This window comes from Branchiostoma belcheri, unplaced genomic scaffold (genome assembly GCF_001625305.1).
Source record: "Branchiostoma belcheri isolate BF01 breed outbred unplaced genomic scaffold, Haploidv18h27 scaffold6, whole genome shotgun sequence".
NCBI classification, from domain to species: Eukaryota; Metazoa; Chordata; class Leptocardii; order Amphioxiformes; family Branchiostomatidae; genus Branchiostoma; species Branchiostoma belcheri.
Genome location: NW_017804242.1, coordinates 1648023 through 1667171, shown reverse-complemented (window position 1 = coordinate 1667171; position 19149 = coordinate 1648023). Strand labels below are relative to the sequence as shown.

At 40.7% G+C, this 19149-nt stretch overlaps 2 protein-coding genes across 4 annotated transcripts in view; both read left to right on the top strand.

The window, feature by feature from the left end:
* Positions 1-17557, top strand: part of LOC109482233 — a 47294-nt gene extending 29737 nt beyond the window's left edge. Inside the window, exons 12-30 of the mRNA XM_019784925.1 lie at positions 1456-1527; positions 2260-2433; positions 2726-2808; positions 2944-3034; positions 3397-3557; positions 4301-4620; positions 5164-5393; positions 5782-5900; positions 6616-6763; positions 7254-7311; positions 8085-8141; positions 9331-9468; positions 11839-11894; positions 13171-13262; positions 13778-13901; positions 14337-14410; positions 17020-17059; positions 17292-17356; positions 17552-17557. Coding sequence (XP_019640484.1) covers positions 1456-1527; positions 2260-2433; positions 2726-2808; positions 2944-3034; positions 3397-3557; positions 4301-4620; positions 5164-5393; positions 5782-5900; positions 6616-6763; positions 7254-7311; positions 8085-8141; positions 9331-9468; positions 11839-11894; positions 13171-13262; positions 13778-13901; positions 14337-14410; positions 17020-17059; positions 17292-17356; positions 17552-17557 — 2108 coding nt within the window. The remainder of the gene's footprint in view (positions 1-1455; positions 1528-2259; positions 2434-2725; positions 2809-2943; positions 3035-3396; positions 3558-4300; positions 4621-5163; positions 5394-5781; positions 5901-6615; positions 6764-7253; positions 7312-8084; positions 8142-9330; positions 9469-11838; positions 11895-13170; positions 13263-13777; positions 13902-14336; positions 14411-17019; positions 17060-17291; positions 17357-17551) is intronic.
* The window catches only part of LOC109482357 (rho guanine nucleotide exchange factor 18-like), a 32470-nt gene continuing 30328 nt past the window's right edge, over positions 17008-19149 (top strand). For all 3 annotated transcript variants that reach the window (XM_019785044.1, XM_019785045.1, XM_019785043.1), the window contains exons 1-3: positions 17008-17059; positions 17292-17356; positions 17893-17990. In XM_019785044.1, coding sequence (XP_019640603.1) covers positions 17923-17990 — 68 coding nt within the window. In that variant the 5' untranslated portion in view covers positions 17008-17059; positions 17292-17356; positions 17893-17922. The remainder of the gene's footprint in view (positions 17060-17291; positions 17357-17892; positions 17991-19149) is intronic.

The window sequence follows — 19149 nt, the reverse complement described above, 5'->3', positions numbered from 1 at the left end:
AACCCCAAATCTGAACATTTTGGGAGCAGTGCTAGGACTTTGGGGAGAGGGGGGGCTGCCCTTTTGCTTCATTGCTTGGGGAGAGCTCTGAAGACTTTATGACACCAATAGATAACATCTTCTGATTATATTTGTCAACAACTATCAATGATACTGTTATTGATTGGTACTAAGTCAAACATATTTGTTGTCTTTGTCCAAAATATGTTTTTCTTTCAGTTTGGGCTAGATTAATAGTTAATATTAATAACTGTTTTTTTGTGTGTTTTTTTGTACAACTCGCCATACCTAGTTGGTGGCTTTTCAAACATAGTAATATACAAAGCTATTGTTAAACTTTTTTTTTCCTACTATCAATTGGGTCTATGGCAGTTTAGCAATTTGGATGTATTTCGGGATGTTCTTATTCTTCTTGGATCCAATTTAATATTGTTTATCATGTCCTTAACCAAGAAGAAATACTTACAGGTCTTTTGTAACATACAATAATTGCATGATGCAGGCTACAATCTAATTCAGTCTCTAACATAAGGCACTGACATATTATACTTGATTTTAACAGTAACATCTCATATTACAAGAAAGACATTATAGTGACACCTAATCAATCAACATATCCAAGAGTAAACAAATTGAATATTACTCAGGCTTATGCTGGGTAATTATATTATATAAGTCATGACAGATAGTCAGAGGAAGAAAGCAACATGGCCTGCAACTGCTCAATTTCAATCAGTCAAATGTTACACCATGAATTCCCAGTGCCCCAATAAGCTGTATACGTAGTAGATAGGGGAGACATGAATAGCATATTTCCATACGAATGAGACAGCTTGCCGTGTTAGATTGTCTGCCTGTTTTACAAAAGCTGCAGCCATGAAAGTGGCCATGGCTGTCAGACTGTGAGTTACTGATGCTAGTGGCTTTGAATGGTGGGGTGTCCCAGGGGGTTTCGCTGCACCTGTGACCGTGTCTGTATGCTAAACAGGTTCTTCTGTCACCATCTGCCTTGTAGGGCTTAAGTCTGAACACCAGGAAATCTTTGATATGAAATCTCTGAAATCTCTATTCAAAATACCACACAGCAGACTTGTTAAGTCTGAATTATACACATCATGTTGTCTATTTGTCAAAATTGCTGATGATTCATAAAGAAACATTTCAGAATTGGAAGGAATTTCTTAATTATTAAAATGTGTTACTAGTATGTTCATAAATTTGTTTTGGACATAATTGATAAAACACTAAATCTACCAATAAAATAAGCAAGGCATTGTCGATCGTTCATACTTCAATGAATGGGTAAAATTGTACCATGACTTCTGACAGAAACTACTCTGAAATTTGTGTTGTGATCCCAGAATCTTTCACAATCTTGGCTCCATTCTTGAGAAAGAAGTGCTTGAGATGGAAGTTGCGGTCAGTAACCCTCTGCCGTTCGTTCGTTTGTTCCAGCACATTGGACTAGGGTGCTGGTTCGGTCTGGGCCTGCCACTAGATACACCAATGGTTCTCTGTTTTGTAAAGGTAACACTAACAACAGATCCTAACAGCCGTGACATGCAGTTACTACTAATCATGTTCATCATCTTTGCAGCTTTTAAAAATTTTTGATATCATTTACCATCACTCACTTACTCACCAAATACACCCCATCAATTCATCAATTTGAAGGAAAGTAAAAGTTTAAATTCGAAAGCCAAGGCAATACACTAATCCACCCACTTGCGCGTTCATTTATAGATCAATCACTTTTTGGAATTCTGTGGAACTAATTGTTCACCCCACTTGTTGAAAAAAAGTAACTGTTTTGTTTGCTTGCTTGATGATGTGCAATGTGATATTTTGTAAAAAAAAATCTTATCAAATTTGTTGTGTAATTTGTTTCACAATGCACAAGAAGTAAAACTAACCAACAAACTAACTAACACTTGATAACCATTCACACACCCTTCCCCCCAATTGTACCAAATAACATTGACACTGATTTGACAGTATTGAGATTTCCTTAACTCTTGTCCTGTGTGGCATTTTTTGTGGGATTTGGGAATAACCAATCATCGTAACCATTTCTATTATATTACAGTTTATTTTCTGCAGTGACCTCTAACCATGAAATCATAACACCACGAAATTCACATGTTTTGAGTTTCAACAAACTTCAAGCACTGTGAAAACCACTCCACAGCAAAAACCACTGCATTTCTAGTATCGTGATAAGATCTGAGCTGTATTAAGACGATTCTCCTGTTCTTCCAGGTGATGAGCAGAGTGAACCAGACTTCCTGGAGGAGTCTGCCAGTGACACAGACCCGTTTACTGAAGTCCCTGCACCTGTTCCCGATGATGCGGGTACTGCTGCCGGCATCCCCACCATCAGTGTCACCCAACCCACTCCTGAGAGGGACGGGGACGGGCACAGCAAGATATTAGGTCAGTCTCGCCTGATGGCACTTGGCACTTGTAGTTGCAAACTGTGTTGACTGATTTTTTTAATGATAGAGAATCCTAAGCTTCAGAACTGATGGTTATGGAGAATCTGAGTTCCTGTAGTTCTGGGAATAGTTCTCTGGAGTTAGAGGTGTGTGGCACAAGTTCTTGAGAAGGAAACTAGACAACACTCTAGGATGGCCCACCCTAATTTTTTTATTGGCATGAAAACTGCGATAATAAAACCATTGCAAACATTTCAAGATTTACAGTATTCTGCTTGTACTTCCTGTAGATGAAAACTTGAGACGGCTGCACAACATCAATGAAGGGATCCAGAGACTTCGGGAGATGAACAAGAGACAGTTTATTGTAGAGGTATGCTTTGTTTTCCCAATTTTAACTATCAGGACTTGTAAAAGAGTGATTTTGATTTGTTTTATCACAGCCCTACTTACCCCACATCAATGTTGATTTAATGATTCATAGTCATACATCAACCTTTTGTTTCAGGAGGTTCGGAAAGAGAACCTGTCCCGACTCAGCTGCTCATGTCCAGATCTTAATGAGGGAGCTTCCAGCAGACAGCTGCCACTCAGTAAAGGTTGGCAGCCTTAATCTTGTTTTTTAATCAAAATTTTAATGCAGTGTAAACCTGATGGTTCCATCGTACTTATCGGCTGTATCCGCTATGTCCCAAATTCAATTCACCTCAGTGTTACAACTGTACTGGAAGTGTCATTTGTGATATGTGTTTGGTAATATAATATGTGTGTGTGTCAGTGTGTTTGTTTGTGTATGTCTGTTGGTGTGAATGCATGTGTGTGTGACTGTCAGTGTGTTTGTGTGTTTGTGTATGTGTGTGTGCGTGTGCTTGTGTGTGTGTGTGCTTTTTAACTGGAATAAAGTTGTAAACCTACCTCCTCCTGTCCACAATTGTGACAGTTACATTCCCCCCTGCCCCAGACTCTCCGCGGTGCACCAGTGAATCCTCCATGTTCCCTGTGACAGAGAGACCAGAGGAGACCTCGGGGGTGGACACAGACATGTTCCCTCGGGTCGGGTCACAGGAGCTGCTCGCTGACCTCAGAATAGAGGAGGAGAGGGACAGGGAGATACTGGGATGGGTAAGAAGTTTCCACTGTGATTCCAATCGAACAGTCATAAACTTCCCCTCTATGCCGTGTACAAATTTTGTCTTGTGCTTAGGGTGGCGGCTCTGGGTTTGAATTACTTACAGGACACGATTTTGTGCTGTTGGGAAAGACATTTTATTTCCTTGCCACAAAACATGAAGGTTAGGCATGAAAGATACACAAGGAAATCCTTACTCAAGCAACTGTCAAGACTTCTCAAGTACATTTTGTAGCATCCACTGATTTTCACCAGTGACAAAAAGTAGTGGCTGCTACTTGAAACGTAGTACTTGAGCAAGAATTTCCCTTGTGTGTTGTATTTATGTTTGTATATAGTACATACATGATGATTCTTTAACACATATTAAATAAACCATCCTCTCAGGTTGAAGAAGACGGTAAGATGACCATCGAGGGAGTGACTAAGGACAGCACCAATGTGGACGACATCACAGCTGACAAGGAGTACTACATCAAAACCATTCATGATACATTTTACTAATGGAACTTCTAAACAAACCATTGCCTTCCTCTCAGGTTGAAGAGGATGGGAAGATGTCCATTGAGGGTGTAACAGATTTCTTGTGTATCTCAATACCTGGATGGTTGAACTTCATCAATGTAACTGTATCATATTATGTTTGTAGACAGGAAAAAAAAGGACTACAGGAAGCTTAGTAGTATGATGAATTTTACTAATGGGGCTTCTAAACAAACCATTGCCTTTCTACCAGGTTGAAGAAGACGGTAAGATGACCATTGATGGGGTTACAGAGGACAGCACCAATGTGGACGACATCTCTGCCGACAAGGACTCGGAAGACGAGGAGTACGACATCGAGACCATCCAGCTGGACGCCGTCGTCGTGCCGACGTCTCCGAGAGACGAGCGAGGCGGCGGGGAGGAGGAGGGAGGGGAGGGGGAGGAGGAGGAGGAGGGAGGGGACGTGGTCCCAGCCTCCCGACCGTCCCAGTCTCCACGCAGACACAGCTGGGGACCCATCAGCCCCATCCAGATGTCAGATGAGGACAAGATGGCCACCATGCTGAAAAGGTAGCGTCACAGGATCGTGTTCACAGGGCTGCTTATTGTAGGCAATAACATGCGATTTTGAAGTGGGTGAAGTGTTATAAAATGATAATTTTCTTCATCCCCAAGGTAGTGAAGTATTGTTCATGAGTTATTTATGACTAGCAGACTGCTGCCTACCCCTGTGTTGGGGATCCCTGCAACACTATAATCAAAGACTGGATACTACTACAGTATTTTTCTGTGTGAGTCTGTATAGCTCACTCATGAGCTATTCAGTACAACTGAGTGAAGTCTGACATCTTCATAATATATAATATCACATAAGGACCTTCAGATAAGTATTTACAGGAAAAACATAATGGATCATTTCAGCTCAATGACAGGCTGGACACTCTCAGATTCTTTTTTTCAGTTAAGGATGACAAAAGAAGGAAAGAACTCTGTCATGTTGATAACAGGCATTGATCGTTTGACTGACTGATTGATTGATTGATCAATTGACTGATTAATTGATCAATTGACTGATTAATTGATTGACTGATTAATTGATATATCACACTCCAGCCACAGCATGAACCACCTGGAGGCAGGAGATAACGTGGACAGTGATGAGGAGTTCCACGATGCGAAGGAGGTCATCTCCCCCAACCTGCCGGTCTCCGCCGGCTACGACACCACCAGGACACCCTCCCCACTGGCCCCCTCACCCCAGGGGGAGGACGGGGAGGGTGGGGACGCCGCAGTCGCCTCCCCGGGGTCAGACATCAGTGGGAGCGAGACACCAACTGAGACAGGTCAGGGAGGGTTACTTTGTAGTACAATGGGAACATAGTCGTGGTGTCGTGATTTTGGAGTGAAGGGGTCTCTGCGAAAATAAAATTTGACAGTTACTGTAGCTAAAAGAAATTATAAAGAATTTATGGCTATGTCACCAGTTTTTTGTTGTGACTGAATAGCTGTGCAACACTAAATAACTGAAAGAGGCATACAGGATACTTCTACAGGTTTCTTGTCTGTTTAATATCTTAATATTTGGATCTCTTCATTAGCTCATGATAGATCTCATGGGTACTTAACATTGTTTAAACATAATATTGTGCAATTGTAGTAAATTTTTTAATCCAGGCATTATCTGACATGTTGATCAATACACATTGATGATTGACTATTTTGCCCCCACAGGTAGCAGTACATCCACCAGCACAGTGTCCCCCCAGCACCACCCCTCCCCCCACCACGTCAAGTCCAGCTCAGCAGGCTCACTGGGAGACCTCGGCATCGACATCAAGGAGGCCATCGTGGTGAGTCAGCTGTTCTCTTCTTAATCTTATTACTACTGTCACAAAAACCTTTTGGGTATAACGTCCAGGGGAGATCTTGGTGCACGGCTAAGTACGGCCGGTGGTGGAAGTGCTCATAACAAAGTGAAAAATTCTGTACAAGGTGCCAAAAATAAAGGAAAAAGAAAAAGTGATGGCCGTGGGGGAAGTGTTGAGAATGAGCCATAACTATGTACCATACTTTCGTGCTCACATATAGTGTATGTCTCCAGTTGTGCAATCTATAATTGCATCGGAATACAGGTATATGCAAGGCAGAGAATAATGGAACATATGTTATCAAGCTGGGAAATTTACTGCATATTATTATAGCTAATGGTGATGTACAGTATCTCATGTACCAAAAGGGAGTAAAATATTGTTTTGGGTTTGTCTACAATGTAGATGTAAAACTTCATGTACATGTAATACTCTGTAAGTGACTGTGTTTTGTATGTGTATGTTTCTTGTGTGTGAATGTATTTCATTCACGTCGCTGGAATTATGGAATAAAGTCTGTTCATCGCCACTTGACTTCTATCTTTAAACTTGACTTGTTTTATTACCTTCAGGAGCTTGATGAGGATGAGACGCAGAAGAAGCGTAGCATGAGCATGGGAGTTACTGTAAAATCTGCCATAAATTTCTGATTGCCATGTTGTAACATGTGACCTTTTTTTTTGTTTTTTCCTTTAAGGAGCTTGATGAGGATGAGACCCAGAAGAAGCGTAGCATGAGCATGTCTCCTGTTCAGCTGGAGAAGGAGATGCTGGGTGCGCCCGGTCTCACCAAGGCCGTCTCCACATCAGCCCTGCAGCACGCGTACGCTGACGACCAGCCAGAGTGTGAGTTTACATCACGTAACAATCTGTTTTAAACAATGCTTGCAATTGTTGTAAAGGTTGGGTGTAACAGGTCGTTAGGTCTAATAAAGTCAGCTGTTGCCTTGCTGCGTATCTGTGAAGCTGGTTATACCGGCTATACTGATACAGATACAGAAGCTTGTGTGTAACGCAGAAGGGCAGATATACAGATACAGATAAGAAGTACAGTTTCAGAGGAATCATTCTAAAGGCTTACTTCATAAGTTTATGTAGCATACAGTAGTGTAGAGCATCAAGGTAATGGTGTGATGGCTTTTCAGCACCAAGGGCAGAGATAGGATAGTAAATACTACCTCTGCCCTTGGTGCTGAAAATCCATCACACCATTACCTTGATTGATGCAGTGCGACAGCATGTTCTGTATCAGAATTTCCTTTTTCAGTATCTTCTGTTCTGGACATGTTAATATGCAGAATAAAGGTTGATACAGACTACCTTTTTCTCCCTGCAGTTAAGAAGCCAGAAGTGCCTCCAGTGATGCATCAGAGACCACAGCACCCGTTCACACGGTAGGCTTCTATACCCAGGCTGGCTGGTACAGCTATGTACAACTGTATATTAGTCATCTGTTGGGAACAGCATCCCCCCCAACCCCCTCTCCCATGGTGCTACTCCACTGAACTTGACAGAAATTCAGTTGTCCATGTACATGATAGTTTTACCACACAAGACTCAAAACTTTTAAGAATTTATCTTTAACTTGTCAGTCTATATCCAAGACCCTGATTTTTCCATTGACCGGATAGATAACAATAGCCCTTCTCCAGTTCCAGGCTTTGCACATTTTGGAAAGTTATGTTTTCCTTGCTTACTTACGTATGTGGCATGTACTGTGCTGTCTTCCCTCTTCAGTTGCATGTACACACACACATGTACAGCCATGTTCTCACATGTATGTGCATTATATGTGTATGAGTAGACCTGTGTTAGTGTGTTGCGCTGCTCTGTGTTGGCTTCTATTAATTAACGACTTCCTGGTGGTTTTTGCTGAACAGGGATTTGGAGATACCAAATCAAGCAACGTACCTAAATATTATCAAACTTTCAAAAGCACCACACATAACTGTACCTAAGAGAAATGCTTATGGCCCGCTTTAAGCAGACTTTCAAAAACACCTAAAAAAATGCAATGAGAACAATTTTTGGAACTGTTTTGAAAATATGTGTGTTTTTGGAAGCATGTAAAGTGGACCATAGTACACCCTTTTTTTTACGGTTTTTTTTTTACGGATCCGATGGTTCCAGCCTTGTTCAGCAAATGTTTGTTTTGGTTCACTTGTAGGCCGATCGTAGAGGAGAAGCGCTCGCTAACACTGCAGGAGTTTTTGCAGGAATTTGAGTATGTAGCCGCCTCAGTGTTTCTTGGTTTCTCTTGGGTTTTCACTATCCCTCCTGCTAACCCTGTAGGTAGCCTGGAGAACCCTAACAGACCCCTGCATGTGTCGGATCTAAAGAATTGATACCTGATTATCAGAACTTGATTTGCACTGTGATCTCTACACAATGTACAATCATGTATGTCTCTCAGAGCTTCATTCTGCATGCATGGATGTAGTGAGTGGATCCTTTCTACATGTACATTTGTATGTTGGGCTGTGGGATACTTGTTATAGATACTATACTAAGTGTGCTAAGGTACATGTAGGTACATGTCAGCCTAGGCAACTCCTTATGGAAATGGCAGGGTGCTGCGGTGTCTTTCACAGTGGTTTTATTTTACAGTGGGAGGGAAAGGAAATTGAGACAATTTTCTTGCACAGTAAAAAAAAAAATTGAAAACAGTGAAAATAAAACCACTGCAAACATTTCAAGAGTAACTTACATTAATAATCAAAGACAGGAAAATACATCTTTTCCCTACGCCTTCATGCATGCCTGTTTCTGTGCAAGTCTTATTTCTGCTGATTATACCTTCAGCTGTTTCTTGCTTTATACAGTCATTCCAAATCCCTGAGATGTAACAAATGTACACATACTGTACAATACGAAAAGCCCAACATGGTGGAAATACAGTCTAGGCAGATGCCATACCAACTCGGTGGCCTTTGCAGATGCACTCTAAGCAGAAGGAACTTTGATAACAACTAACTGTAATAGTAACTGGAGTCTGTTTTTGGATCGTAATGTTTGCTGTTCAGAAAAGGAAAAAAATGTCAGAAAAAACAGCCTGCAATGTTTTATCCTTGAGCTCTCTGAAGTAGCTGTTTGGCTGCTAATTCTTTATTATATATGAGGTTAGGTAGTAGGAAGAAGGTAAAGGTTAAACTGAAATGGAAGGAAAGCAAGTTCAAGTTGGAGGAGGTTGGTACGCCTTCCCTGTTCACCCTCTGATGGTCGCTTAACTTTTCTTTGGCTACCAATTCATTATTTCATTATTTACGGGGTTAGGTAGTAGGGAGGTAAAGGTTAAATTGAAATGGAAGGAAGCTTACTTACTTAGGAAGCAAAGAAAGAAGGCAAAAGTTGTCGGAGGTTGGTACGCCCTCCCTGTTCACCCCCTGACGGTCGCTCCACTTTTCACCGACCAGGTTGGAGAAGGAAGGGAAGTCCGGGGGAGACGAGGACGGGGAGGATAGCGAGGACGAGGACGAAAAGCTGAACCGTCTGCTGGACCAGTCCAGCTTCAAGCGCAAGGCTCGCGTGTCCCTCACTGAGCTAATCAAAGAGTAAGCATCGCTTCTGTCTCTCGTCTGTTGGTGCTGTGACCGCTAACCCAGTGTACGTCTTGCTGTTATTGTTATTAATGCAACGCACAGAGGAATCTTAGGGTTCGGCTGGTGGTGTAACAGCTTGAAGGGCTGCTCATAGAGTTTGAATTATCGATTGTCTAGCTTTGCAATCTTTAAGAAGGCAAAATTATTGTGAAAGTGATGGGGCTGGTTGGCATTGGCTTCATGTTATCAGCTTTTTGGCCCAATAATTTCCATTTTATAGTTTCCATTTTATATATAAAGTTAATGACTTCTTTCTTGATTCATGATACATTGTTCAATCATCATTATTTGACATCTGTCAATTACGAAAAATATGTATGGTTTTAATAATGAAATCCTGTACTGTGTTTATTCTAGGCCTGAAATTTAAAGAAAATTTGGCAAAAAGGAGAATTGTGCACAGATAACAGCAAGAATGTGTCACATGCAGAGCTCTTACAAATGACTTGCTTGTTCAAACATTCCTTGCTCAATTCTTCTGTTTTGCCCCTCTGTCTTCCTACAACAACAACAACATTGCTTTTACTTCTTTGCTAGCTTTGACAGAATCAGTCAGCAGCATTCATTTATCATTTAGTAAATGCTGCCCAGTACTGGAATTATTCTATTTTTAATGGAACCAATATTATTCATGTGAGAGGTTATGTTTTTAGCATCTCTAGATGGATGGTTTAAGACTTTCATGACTTGTTTGTGTCTGTCTTTTCCCTCTTTTTGTTTGAGTGTGTGATTGCTTGATTGATTGATGAGTTGCTACAGCTGTCATTGTTCCTGTGATTTCATATTATTCTTCCTGTCTTTCTTTTCATTTTTCTGCCCCTTTTTCCTGTGTTTTTGTGCTGTTTGTTGCGTCCGATCTCTGTCGCACGGAAAGCACGCCTCCCAAGGGAAAGCCCAGTAGCCCTCCCGCCCGCCCGCTGCACCTGAAACGAAGATGTTCCCTGCCCGCCGCTTTCACCAATAGGGACTCAGGGTTCTATGAGACCAGGTTAGGAGAGGCTGGGATAGCCTGTCCGTCAGAAAGCGCCTAACATCCCTGTTCACAACAGAGTCTCCACCAGGCTTTCCTAAAGAGTTATGAATGGTAGAATTTGGTAACAATAGGGTCAGTAATTGGCCAGGGGAGTGAGCCTACTGTAGGTTTTTCATTTCCTCTTGGAATTGTATTGGCAAACGTTACCCTAAGGTGGCCAAACTCCCCTGGCAAGTTACTCTCCCTCTTTGGCTAGATTTTACTATTTTTCAGCCAGTGTTGTTAGTCTGGTGGAGACTATTATACACATGTGTACATAATACATGTCCCTGAACAAAGACTTGGTGCATGAATCAGGGGAACACTGACCAACAAAGTCTTGAAAACAATACATGCTGTTCTTGTTTTTGTTTGATTGCATGTGTGAACTATAATCATGTTAATCAGGCTTGTACTTACAAGTTTACTCTTAAGGTGATAAGAAGTATTAAAGTACTGCTTAGAGTATAATGAGTTGTGAATATCACTAAAGACACCTTAGCTATGTAGAAATAGCTTGTACTAATACTGGTGTGTTGTTTAGCACAGAACAAGTTTTTGACTTGAGGACTGACTAAGAATAAGAGAATAGGATACAGAAATGGCATTTTTTCCTATGCTTTCTACATTGAGTTTACCATACAGTACACAGTTGGTTGTAATGTATTTATTTTGTATTGAGTGTCATTGACAATGTGTTACACAATTTGAACTTCTTTCTGGCCATCGATGTCCTAAACTCTCATCTGACTAAGCAGAATGATTCTAACATATTGCTGTTTCATCCTAATAGTATGTGGTATTTGCTGTCAATATCAGCAAGCATACCACACATTCTGCTTTCGGACTTTGCTGTTTCTTTTATTCAAAGGTCTAAAACTTTTAGTTATTTATTTAATATTCCTTCCTTTGATTTTCAAGCCTTATACATTTTCTTTCCTTCTTCAATGTGAACACAACTCAAATTAACCTTCAGCCTGCTAAGGTAGCTGCTTGGCTCAAAATATGTAATGGTTACAGGGTTAGGTAGCAGAGTGAAGGTTAATGGCATGCGCCAGCCTCAGAGTCTGGACTTCTGTTGACAGAAAGCAGAAACAATGATCTGCACAGTTTACACAGTCCACACCTCGTGTGGCTGATAAACTGCCTCCGTCACCATAACACAGTTTACTGGTCATGACCCCAGCAGCTTCCACTGTAACGTTTGGACTTTCCTCCCCGTGACTCCATATTACCGTTCACTCACTGTAACCAGTGCAGAGTTCTCCACCCTTCCCTGTCCACTTACATGCCATGTGATGCCTTTCCAGCCCATCTAACTTCGAGAGTGACGAAGAGTTGGGCAGAGGGGGAAAGCCTGTCCCTGGTAAGTTAACCACAAGCATTTTACACCTGACATACGTGAAACCATTCTGAAGAGAACAATCTGGTTAATCATTGACCAAGTCTGCCTTTGGCTCGCAGCTTAACAGTAGTGGGTTTTATTATGCAGTGCCATATACTAGTTATTCCATTGTGTGTAATGCTGGTAAGTCTTGTACGTGTCACTTTCTGACGGTAACAAACTTTTCTTTGTCTGCCACTACGCAAATGTCAGATGTTGACTTTAGTATTAGCTATAATTCTTTGGTAACGTGGTCTACCAACTAGCTAAAAGAGCTCCGTGACAAACTTGAAACTACAGCAAAAATAATGTGTCGTCTGTCTAGACAATGTTTCTAGCATTTGTTGTAATAGTTGAAAAGAATTTGCGAACAGTCACTCGTGTATTGTGTTATCTAGTTTCTCGGTATTCGAGATATTCAGACAACCAGATAGGTATCTGTTGCCACGCAGTAAAATACTTTCTTAACTATTTTTACAGTAAACTATTGTGACAGTCATAATGTGACATTATTACAAGTTAAACTACTCTTAATGTGACTTTATTGCAAGTTAAACTTACATGTAAAGTTTAAGGTTATGTAGGAGTAATGAGTGGGTAAGGAGTGACATGTCAAAGTTATAATTAGCAGCTATAGTTAAAGGATGGTACAAAATTCCAATAACCTGTGTATCGGGGGAGGGTTACTTAGAAGTAAATAATACACAGATCATTAGGAAACTTACTCAGGGCAAAAACTAAGAGATAAAGGGTAGCACCTTACTTTCCTAATCTTCAGCACACTTTGGCTACCAATTCTCTATTGGTAACTGCAGTAGGAAGCTTTGAAAAGGTTAATACTTTGTTTAGATTGTGGCACAATAACTTGCATATTCATTGGTTTGATCACTGGTTATTTAGGAATGTGGTAAACAGACAGTATTTGTCAGAAGATAACAGTAGGGGTTTCATTAGTGCCGTGCAGTTATGCCATTGTGTGGTCTGCTGGTACATGTAAGTCTTGTATGTTTCACTTTCTGAAGGTATGAAACTTTTGCTAAATTTGTCCGCCATGATGCAAACTATGCAAATACATGACTGCATAATGTATGCGGGTGCATAGTTTAGCTTGGTGTGCAATTATACTACATGTACATGTATATTGTTTCTTTTTGAAGACTCCAGGAAGAATTTTGTGAAAGCTAATGGAGTTGATAAAGTATCCATTGGCAAGTATAACAATGATGCTTTAAGCATTCCGATTGTTGTTGTTCCACAGGTGGTGTGGCTTCTTTGAAGGCAGAGGACAAGGAGAAGTCTGTCCGACGGAGATTCAGCTTCATCTTCTCCAGCGCCAGATACAAGTCAAAGGTTTGTCCATGTCTCGTTTTTAACCTTCAGTCTGCTAAGGTAGCTGTTAGGCACCAGATTTGTATTGTTTGTGGGGTTAGGTCGCATGGAGAGGGTTAGGGATTCCATGGGACTGTTTATGGGATTCGCAGTGTTGAAATAGTGTGGAGGAACTGTTCATTTATTTTTCTTGGATTTTTTTACCTGGATGATCACTAGACTTTAGGCAGGTTTGTGTATCATTTCTGCACCCTCCAATATTGTCAACCTCACAAGTACAAAAAATGTATCTACACCATATCACCTACCAACCTCCTGGTTTTGTTTGACTAACTTGATTTCGTTTTTTTTTCTGTTCAGTAGACGTTCCCGTTCCTGTTACACAATGTTGGCGTATGTCATGATTTATAGTTTTGTGGTGCCATTCATATAAGCAAGGGCTTGAGTGTGACAGCACCATGATTGTATTTTATCTTTTAAATGTGGCAATGAAATAAAGAGAAAACGTCACAAGTATATCATTCCTCCCCACACAGTCCAAAGGCAAAGACAAGGAGTCCGCCAGCACCCACCAGTTTGTGAACATCAGTTTCTCCAACTCCACAGTCTGTGACATCTGTGCAAAAACCTTGGCCAACAAACCAGCTCTGCAGTGTCAGAGTCAGTACTTCTCCCTTACTTTCATGTGTTTCAAAACTATAGTATGAAGGCTATACCAATTAAATGTATTGGTTTTCGGATGAAAAAGAAATATACTTAAATGTAACTGGAAATTTAAGTATGATGAAATCTAAGCCCTAGGACTAGGTTATGGCATGCCTTGGTACAGTTTTATGCAGTGCATACAGTTATAATACTACAATGTAGCATTAATTTTAACTTTTCCTTCTTGCCAACCAGTTTTGACTGTACATATACTATACTAAGCTTTGTAGTCCTCTTTTGAAAGAACTACTGTACAAGTAATTGCATTGAGATGGCCTCGGTTGGTGAAATTTATGCATTGAAGTGCCCATTTGATGCCTGCGTTATGGGTATTCCCTTCCTGGCTGTGACACGGCTCACAGGGTGGTTCACTTTCGCTCCTGATTTCAGATTGTTCCATCAATGTTCACGAGAGCAACTGCCAAGGCTCTGTACCTCCCTGTCCAAAGGCTGGCAAAAGCAAGGTAAGAAATGATTTATTGCTGTAGATGTACATTTACATTTTTTGTACTGTCTACTACCTGCCTACCTCCTCTTTCTTAGCCTTTTGTTCAGCAGGCTTCAGGGACCATCCAGTGTCATGTACTATTTGGTCCCGCCACCTTTTGGGGGGTCTTTCTCTAGGTGTAGGGTTTTCAAAGTCCTGCTGGTAGGCCCCATATACAAAAGTACTACTGTAACAGTACTGTAATTCTGCCAGGTCACATGTACATTGTATACATGCATGTATGTGTATGCCACCCTGAAAAAATTCTCCAATGCAACGTCCCCAGCATAATGTAGTCCTGTGTATCTGAACTGAGCATACATACATGTACGTGGGGGTGGGTGCTGCTCTCAAAACACTGTTTTCCAAAAGAAATGTTAATAAAGGTTACAGGCCTTTCTACAAATTGATTTCTGTGTGGAGCCGAGTCATTTGAAAGAATTTACATTCTGGTTATAATTGAAATTTGTCTTTGGTTGAACCCAAAGTGTAATATGATTTTGATGCCTGATAGCACAGCACAGCTTTACTAGGGCATAATGCTTTTATGGCCAAGTAATTGGAATAGGTATGGATAATTAAATGTAAATCTAATGCATTCAGTGATAGTTTACATTGGATTTTGTACTCTAAAGACCAAGTGGCCTCCACCATGTTGGCTCAGTAAACCGGAAGTATTGTGATATCACAGGCAAAGTCCATGATAAGACCATTTTTGCTGGCACACTAGCAGTAGTGTATGCAGGTTACTGTATCCTCTATATTACAATGGGGAGGGGAGGGGGGCTAGAGGAGCAAAGAAGGCAAAGAGCTGACATCACACACCAGGAAATTAATTTTCCCGAGCAAGCTCAAAGGAAATTTCTATTTTCAGAATTATGGACACTGTCCTCTTGGTCACTGTGCAATTTTTAAGAAGTGACCAATGTTCATAGGGCACACTGTAACACTGAGCCCTAGTCAATGTTTTAATTGAAGGTAGATTTTCAGGTGAACAATACGCTTGATTATCTGGTGAATTTGAGCTTCGTAGTCCTTCTGATGATAACAAATTGGGAGAAAGGTTGTTGACAGCTGAATAATTGTTATGTAAGGCCAGTAAGGGTGTGGCAGGTGGCTGTGGCAGGTGGCCTTGGCCTGAACTCAACCGTGGGTCACCCTTACAAGGAACAGTGTCTGCCTATAGTATGTACATTTCTTAGAGACCTACAGGAAAAAGTAGTAAAATTGTAGGAACTAAATGATGACAGGAGAACCGTGAAGAACTGAAAGTATGAGTTGTCATGAGGTTTATGAAAAGTAAACACAACACCTGCACCAGCTGAGGTCAGGGCAGTACAATATGGTCAGAGTTCAGAATGTCCTAAACAGGTACGATTTCTGCCTATAGAGTCCATTGTTGTGTATATTTGTACAAATACAAAATATTATTGTGTATTTGACCTGTTATCTAACCTGGTAAATAGCAGGTCCCTGCCTTTTCTGACCAAAGGTTGTTTACAGTAATACCATATGTTATTATTGTTAATAATTATGTATACCTTGCTGTGCAGACCAATTGTGTGGGAAAGATAATTACAATATACAGAAAGTCTTATATTAATTTTCTAGAGTGTAATTTTCTGCTTTGGAGAACCTTGTATTAATTCCATGCCAGGGTAACTACCCTATGTTTTACTTCTTGATTGGTCTTGCAAAATAACGATGTTGCTTTGTGTGTGTAGTGTTTGTAGTGTTTGTATATGACTGTGTAAATTTTAGGCACAGCACCTGTACACTAGGCAGACTAATTTCCAAGCCAGCTCCTTCGTCTGTGCATGAAGCGAATTCCTGTCCCTCGTATGTTGCATATTAACCAGGACCCTTCAGTTGCACACAGTATTTTGCATGTGGCTCAAATATACCCCATTTCCTTATTCACCCCAACCATAATGTCATGGGCTGTTGTAAATTATACAGAACAACTAACATTAGATCTGTTGAGCAGGCGACAGTCTGGCTTTTTTCTCTTCCACTAAGCGTGTTTGGAAAGTTACAATGGTTACATATTATCTAATATCTGTGAAAACTATGCGTGGAATGCAACCCAAACAAAAGGTCAGACTTGGGTGTTTTCTCCCTTCCAAATCCTGGTACATTGTTTAGCAACATGTGGTTACGTATTAGCCTCCACAACAATACACCCTGTACGTACTAAGGAATCACGACTACTTCTTGTTGACGTAGATTATGAGATAACGACACAAAGGCATAAATCGTCAGTAGTTTACTTGTTATTGTCTCGAGAGGGAGGGGTGGGCAATCCAAATGGTTGTTAAACAAAAAATAGGTCCTTTAATTAGAAAAGTCCTCATAGTTCCAAGTAATTGCCAAAAGGAGGAAAGAGTTTGGGAAAATTATTTTGACCCAGAAAACACAGAGGTGACTGGTAGTGTGGTCTATACAGTGCCATCTCTGAGGAGCACACCTCAGTCTGAGTGATTAGCTACAGGGTACTATAATATATGATTAATTATGTGATTGTAAATATGTAGAACATGATTATAATGTATGGTCCTGATGTTGTTTTCTATGTTTCCCTTGCAGAAAAATTTGCCGTCAAAGCCCAGCAATACAGGACTACCCCGTATGTTTATTCACATATTTTTCTACTTTGCAAAGGCTACTTAAAGCTAGTATAGACCAATCTACTTGGTAATTCATAAATAACAGTGCAGACAGTCAAATAGCTCGTAAACAATATGTTCATTATTATATGTATGCTGCATCACATGTATATTGTAACACTTTTGCATCTGGAATACGGTGATCATAATGATAATGTTGTTGTTTGTTTGTTTGTTTGTTTGTTTGTTTAGCTCCGTACCCGTACTCAGGAGGGAGGGAAAGACCCAGGTCAGAGATCATCACAGGCAACAAGAGGGTAAGGTTAACTCCCTCCTCCTGATGATGATGAATGAATGAATGAAAGGTTTATTCGTTACATACACATGGCAGCCACAGGCTGAATTGCGTGTTTTACAACAATGACAGATTTAAAAATCACTTAAAAGTACATACATGTACTTGACCACATTAAAAGTAATTAAACTAGCAGCCTTTTTATGTTTCATGTTAGGTATGAAGGGTATAATTGTTTTTGCATAGTTTCTTCTTCCTCTTCAAATAAGGGCAATGACCTAGACCAGAAGTCTGTCTCCATGGTAACTGGTGTTGAAGCAAACACCCTGCGGTGTTGAGCTTCATTTTGTAGAAGGGCAGAGTTGGAGGGACAGCTCATCATCTGTAATTATGAATGTGTTTGTGTTACAATAAACAGAGCAGTAGTTTGATTAAAGCTACATGTAGAACATGCAAATGTCACATTTCTAGTTTGATCACTATGTTATGTTAACTTATTGCTTTTGTTGTGCAAATAAATGATTGATAAGAAAAAAAAACATGTTCTCCCCTGTCCAGTATTCTGGTCATCACAACGTTCCAGCTGGAATGGTGAGAGGATATAACCATGGCAACACCATGGCAACCAAACCTGCCTTCCAAACTCCGATAAACAGGTAAGGTGCTCTCTCTCTGTCTCTACCTGGTACCATTTGAAGGATGGATTCATACATTTTTTCATTCATCCGATGAGCAACCAAAAATTTGGCAAGTTGCTCATGAATTTCTTAGATATTATAATCCAAAAAATTTTTATGTCTTTTGTAAGGTAATGAGATATACAAGTAAACTGTTACTCAAGCAATTGGATAGATTTTAAAAAGTTGCTTGAGTAACTGTTTTTGTGTATCTCATTACCTGGATGTCTAACGTTAACCTTCATCGTTGTATCAAGGGAGTAGGTAGTTTTGACTAACCAGCCGCTGTTCCTTTTTCCTGCTGCCCTCCCTCTGCTCGCTATGGCAGCTGGCCCCTTCAGTTCTGGAAACCTTCTATAGAGTAAGTCCAACTGACCTCACCTGGGGCCACTCCTACGTGTAGGGTTGTAAGATCATACATGTATGTGTGTGACCTTTCATTGACGTTGCTGGTTAACATCGGTTAAGGTGTTTTAAAACTGTTATGAAAGTTCATCAGTGTTGGTAGTTCCGTGTTTGGAGTTAAAACCTAAGATCGAACACAAAAAGTTCTCTCACCTAGAGCTTTCGACCAGTCACTCTGGTCTTCCTCAGTAGCCACGTAATAAGGGTGACTGGGTCAGTCTACTGAGGAAGACCAGAGTGACTGGTCGAAATCTCTAGGTGAGAGAACTTTTTGTGTTGGATCTTAGGTTTAACTCTAAACGTGTTTTAAAACTGCTTTATTTTTGACACCATTGGTAGATGGCCTACATGTACATGTATGTCCCCTCTGTAGCTGGCACTGCTGAAAGTGCAGTGACCTGCCTGTCTGTTCCCCTGTCACGTGTGCCTTGATGTGTTAAATGATCCCCACTACTCTTGTCTGTACAACAGGCCGTCACCTTTAATGTTGTCTGAAACGGTCCCCACTGGTGTGGCAGTCACGTGTGCATTAAATGGTCCCAACTGCTGCCACTGTAATGTGTGCCTTGATGCCATGTTAAACACACTTGTATAGATGCTGTATTAAACAGTCCCCACTCCTCTTGTCTGTACAGTAAGCCCATCACCCTTGATGTTGTGTTAATTGGTCACATGTGCCTTCATGTTTATGATGTTAAACAGCCCACACTACCTTTTTCTGTACAGCAAACCC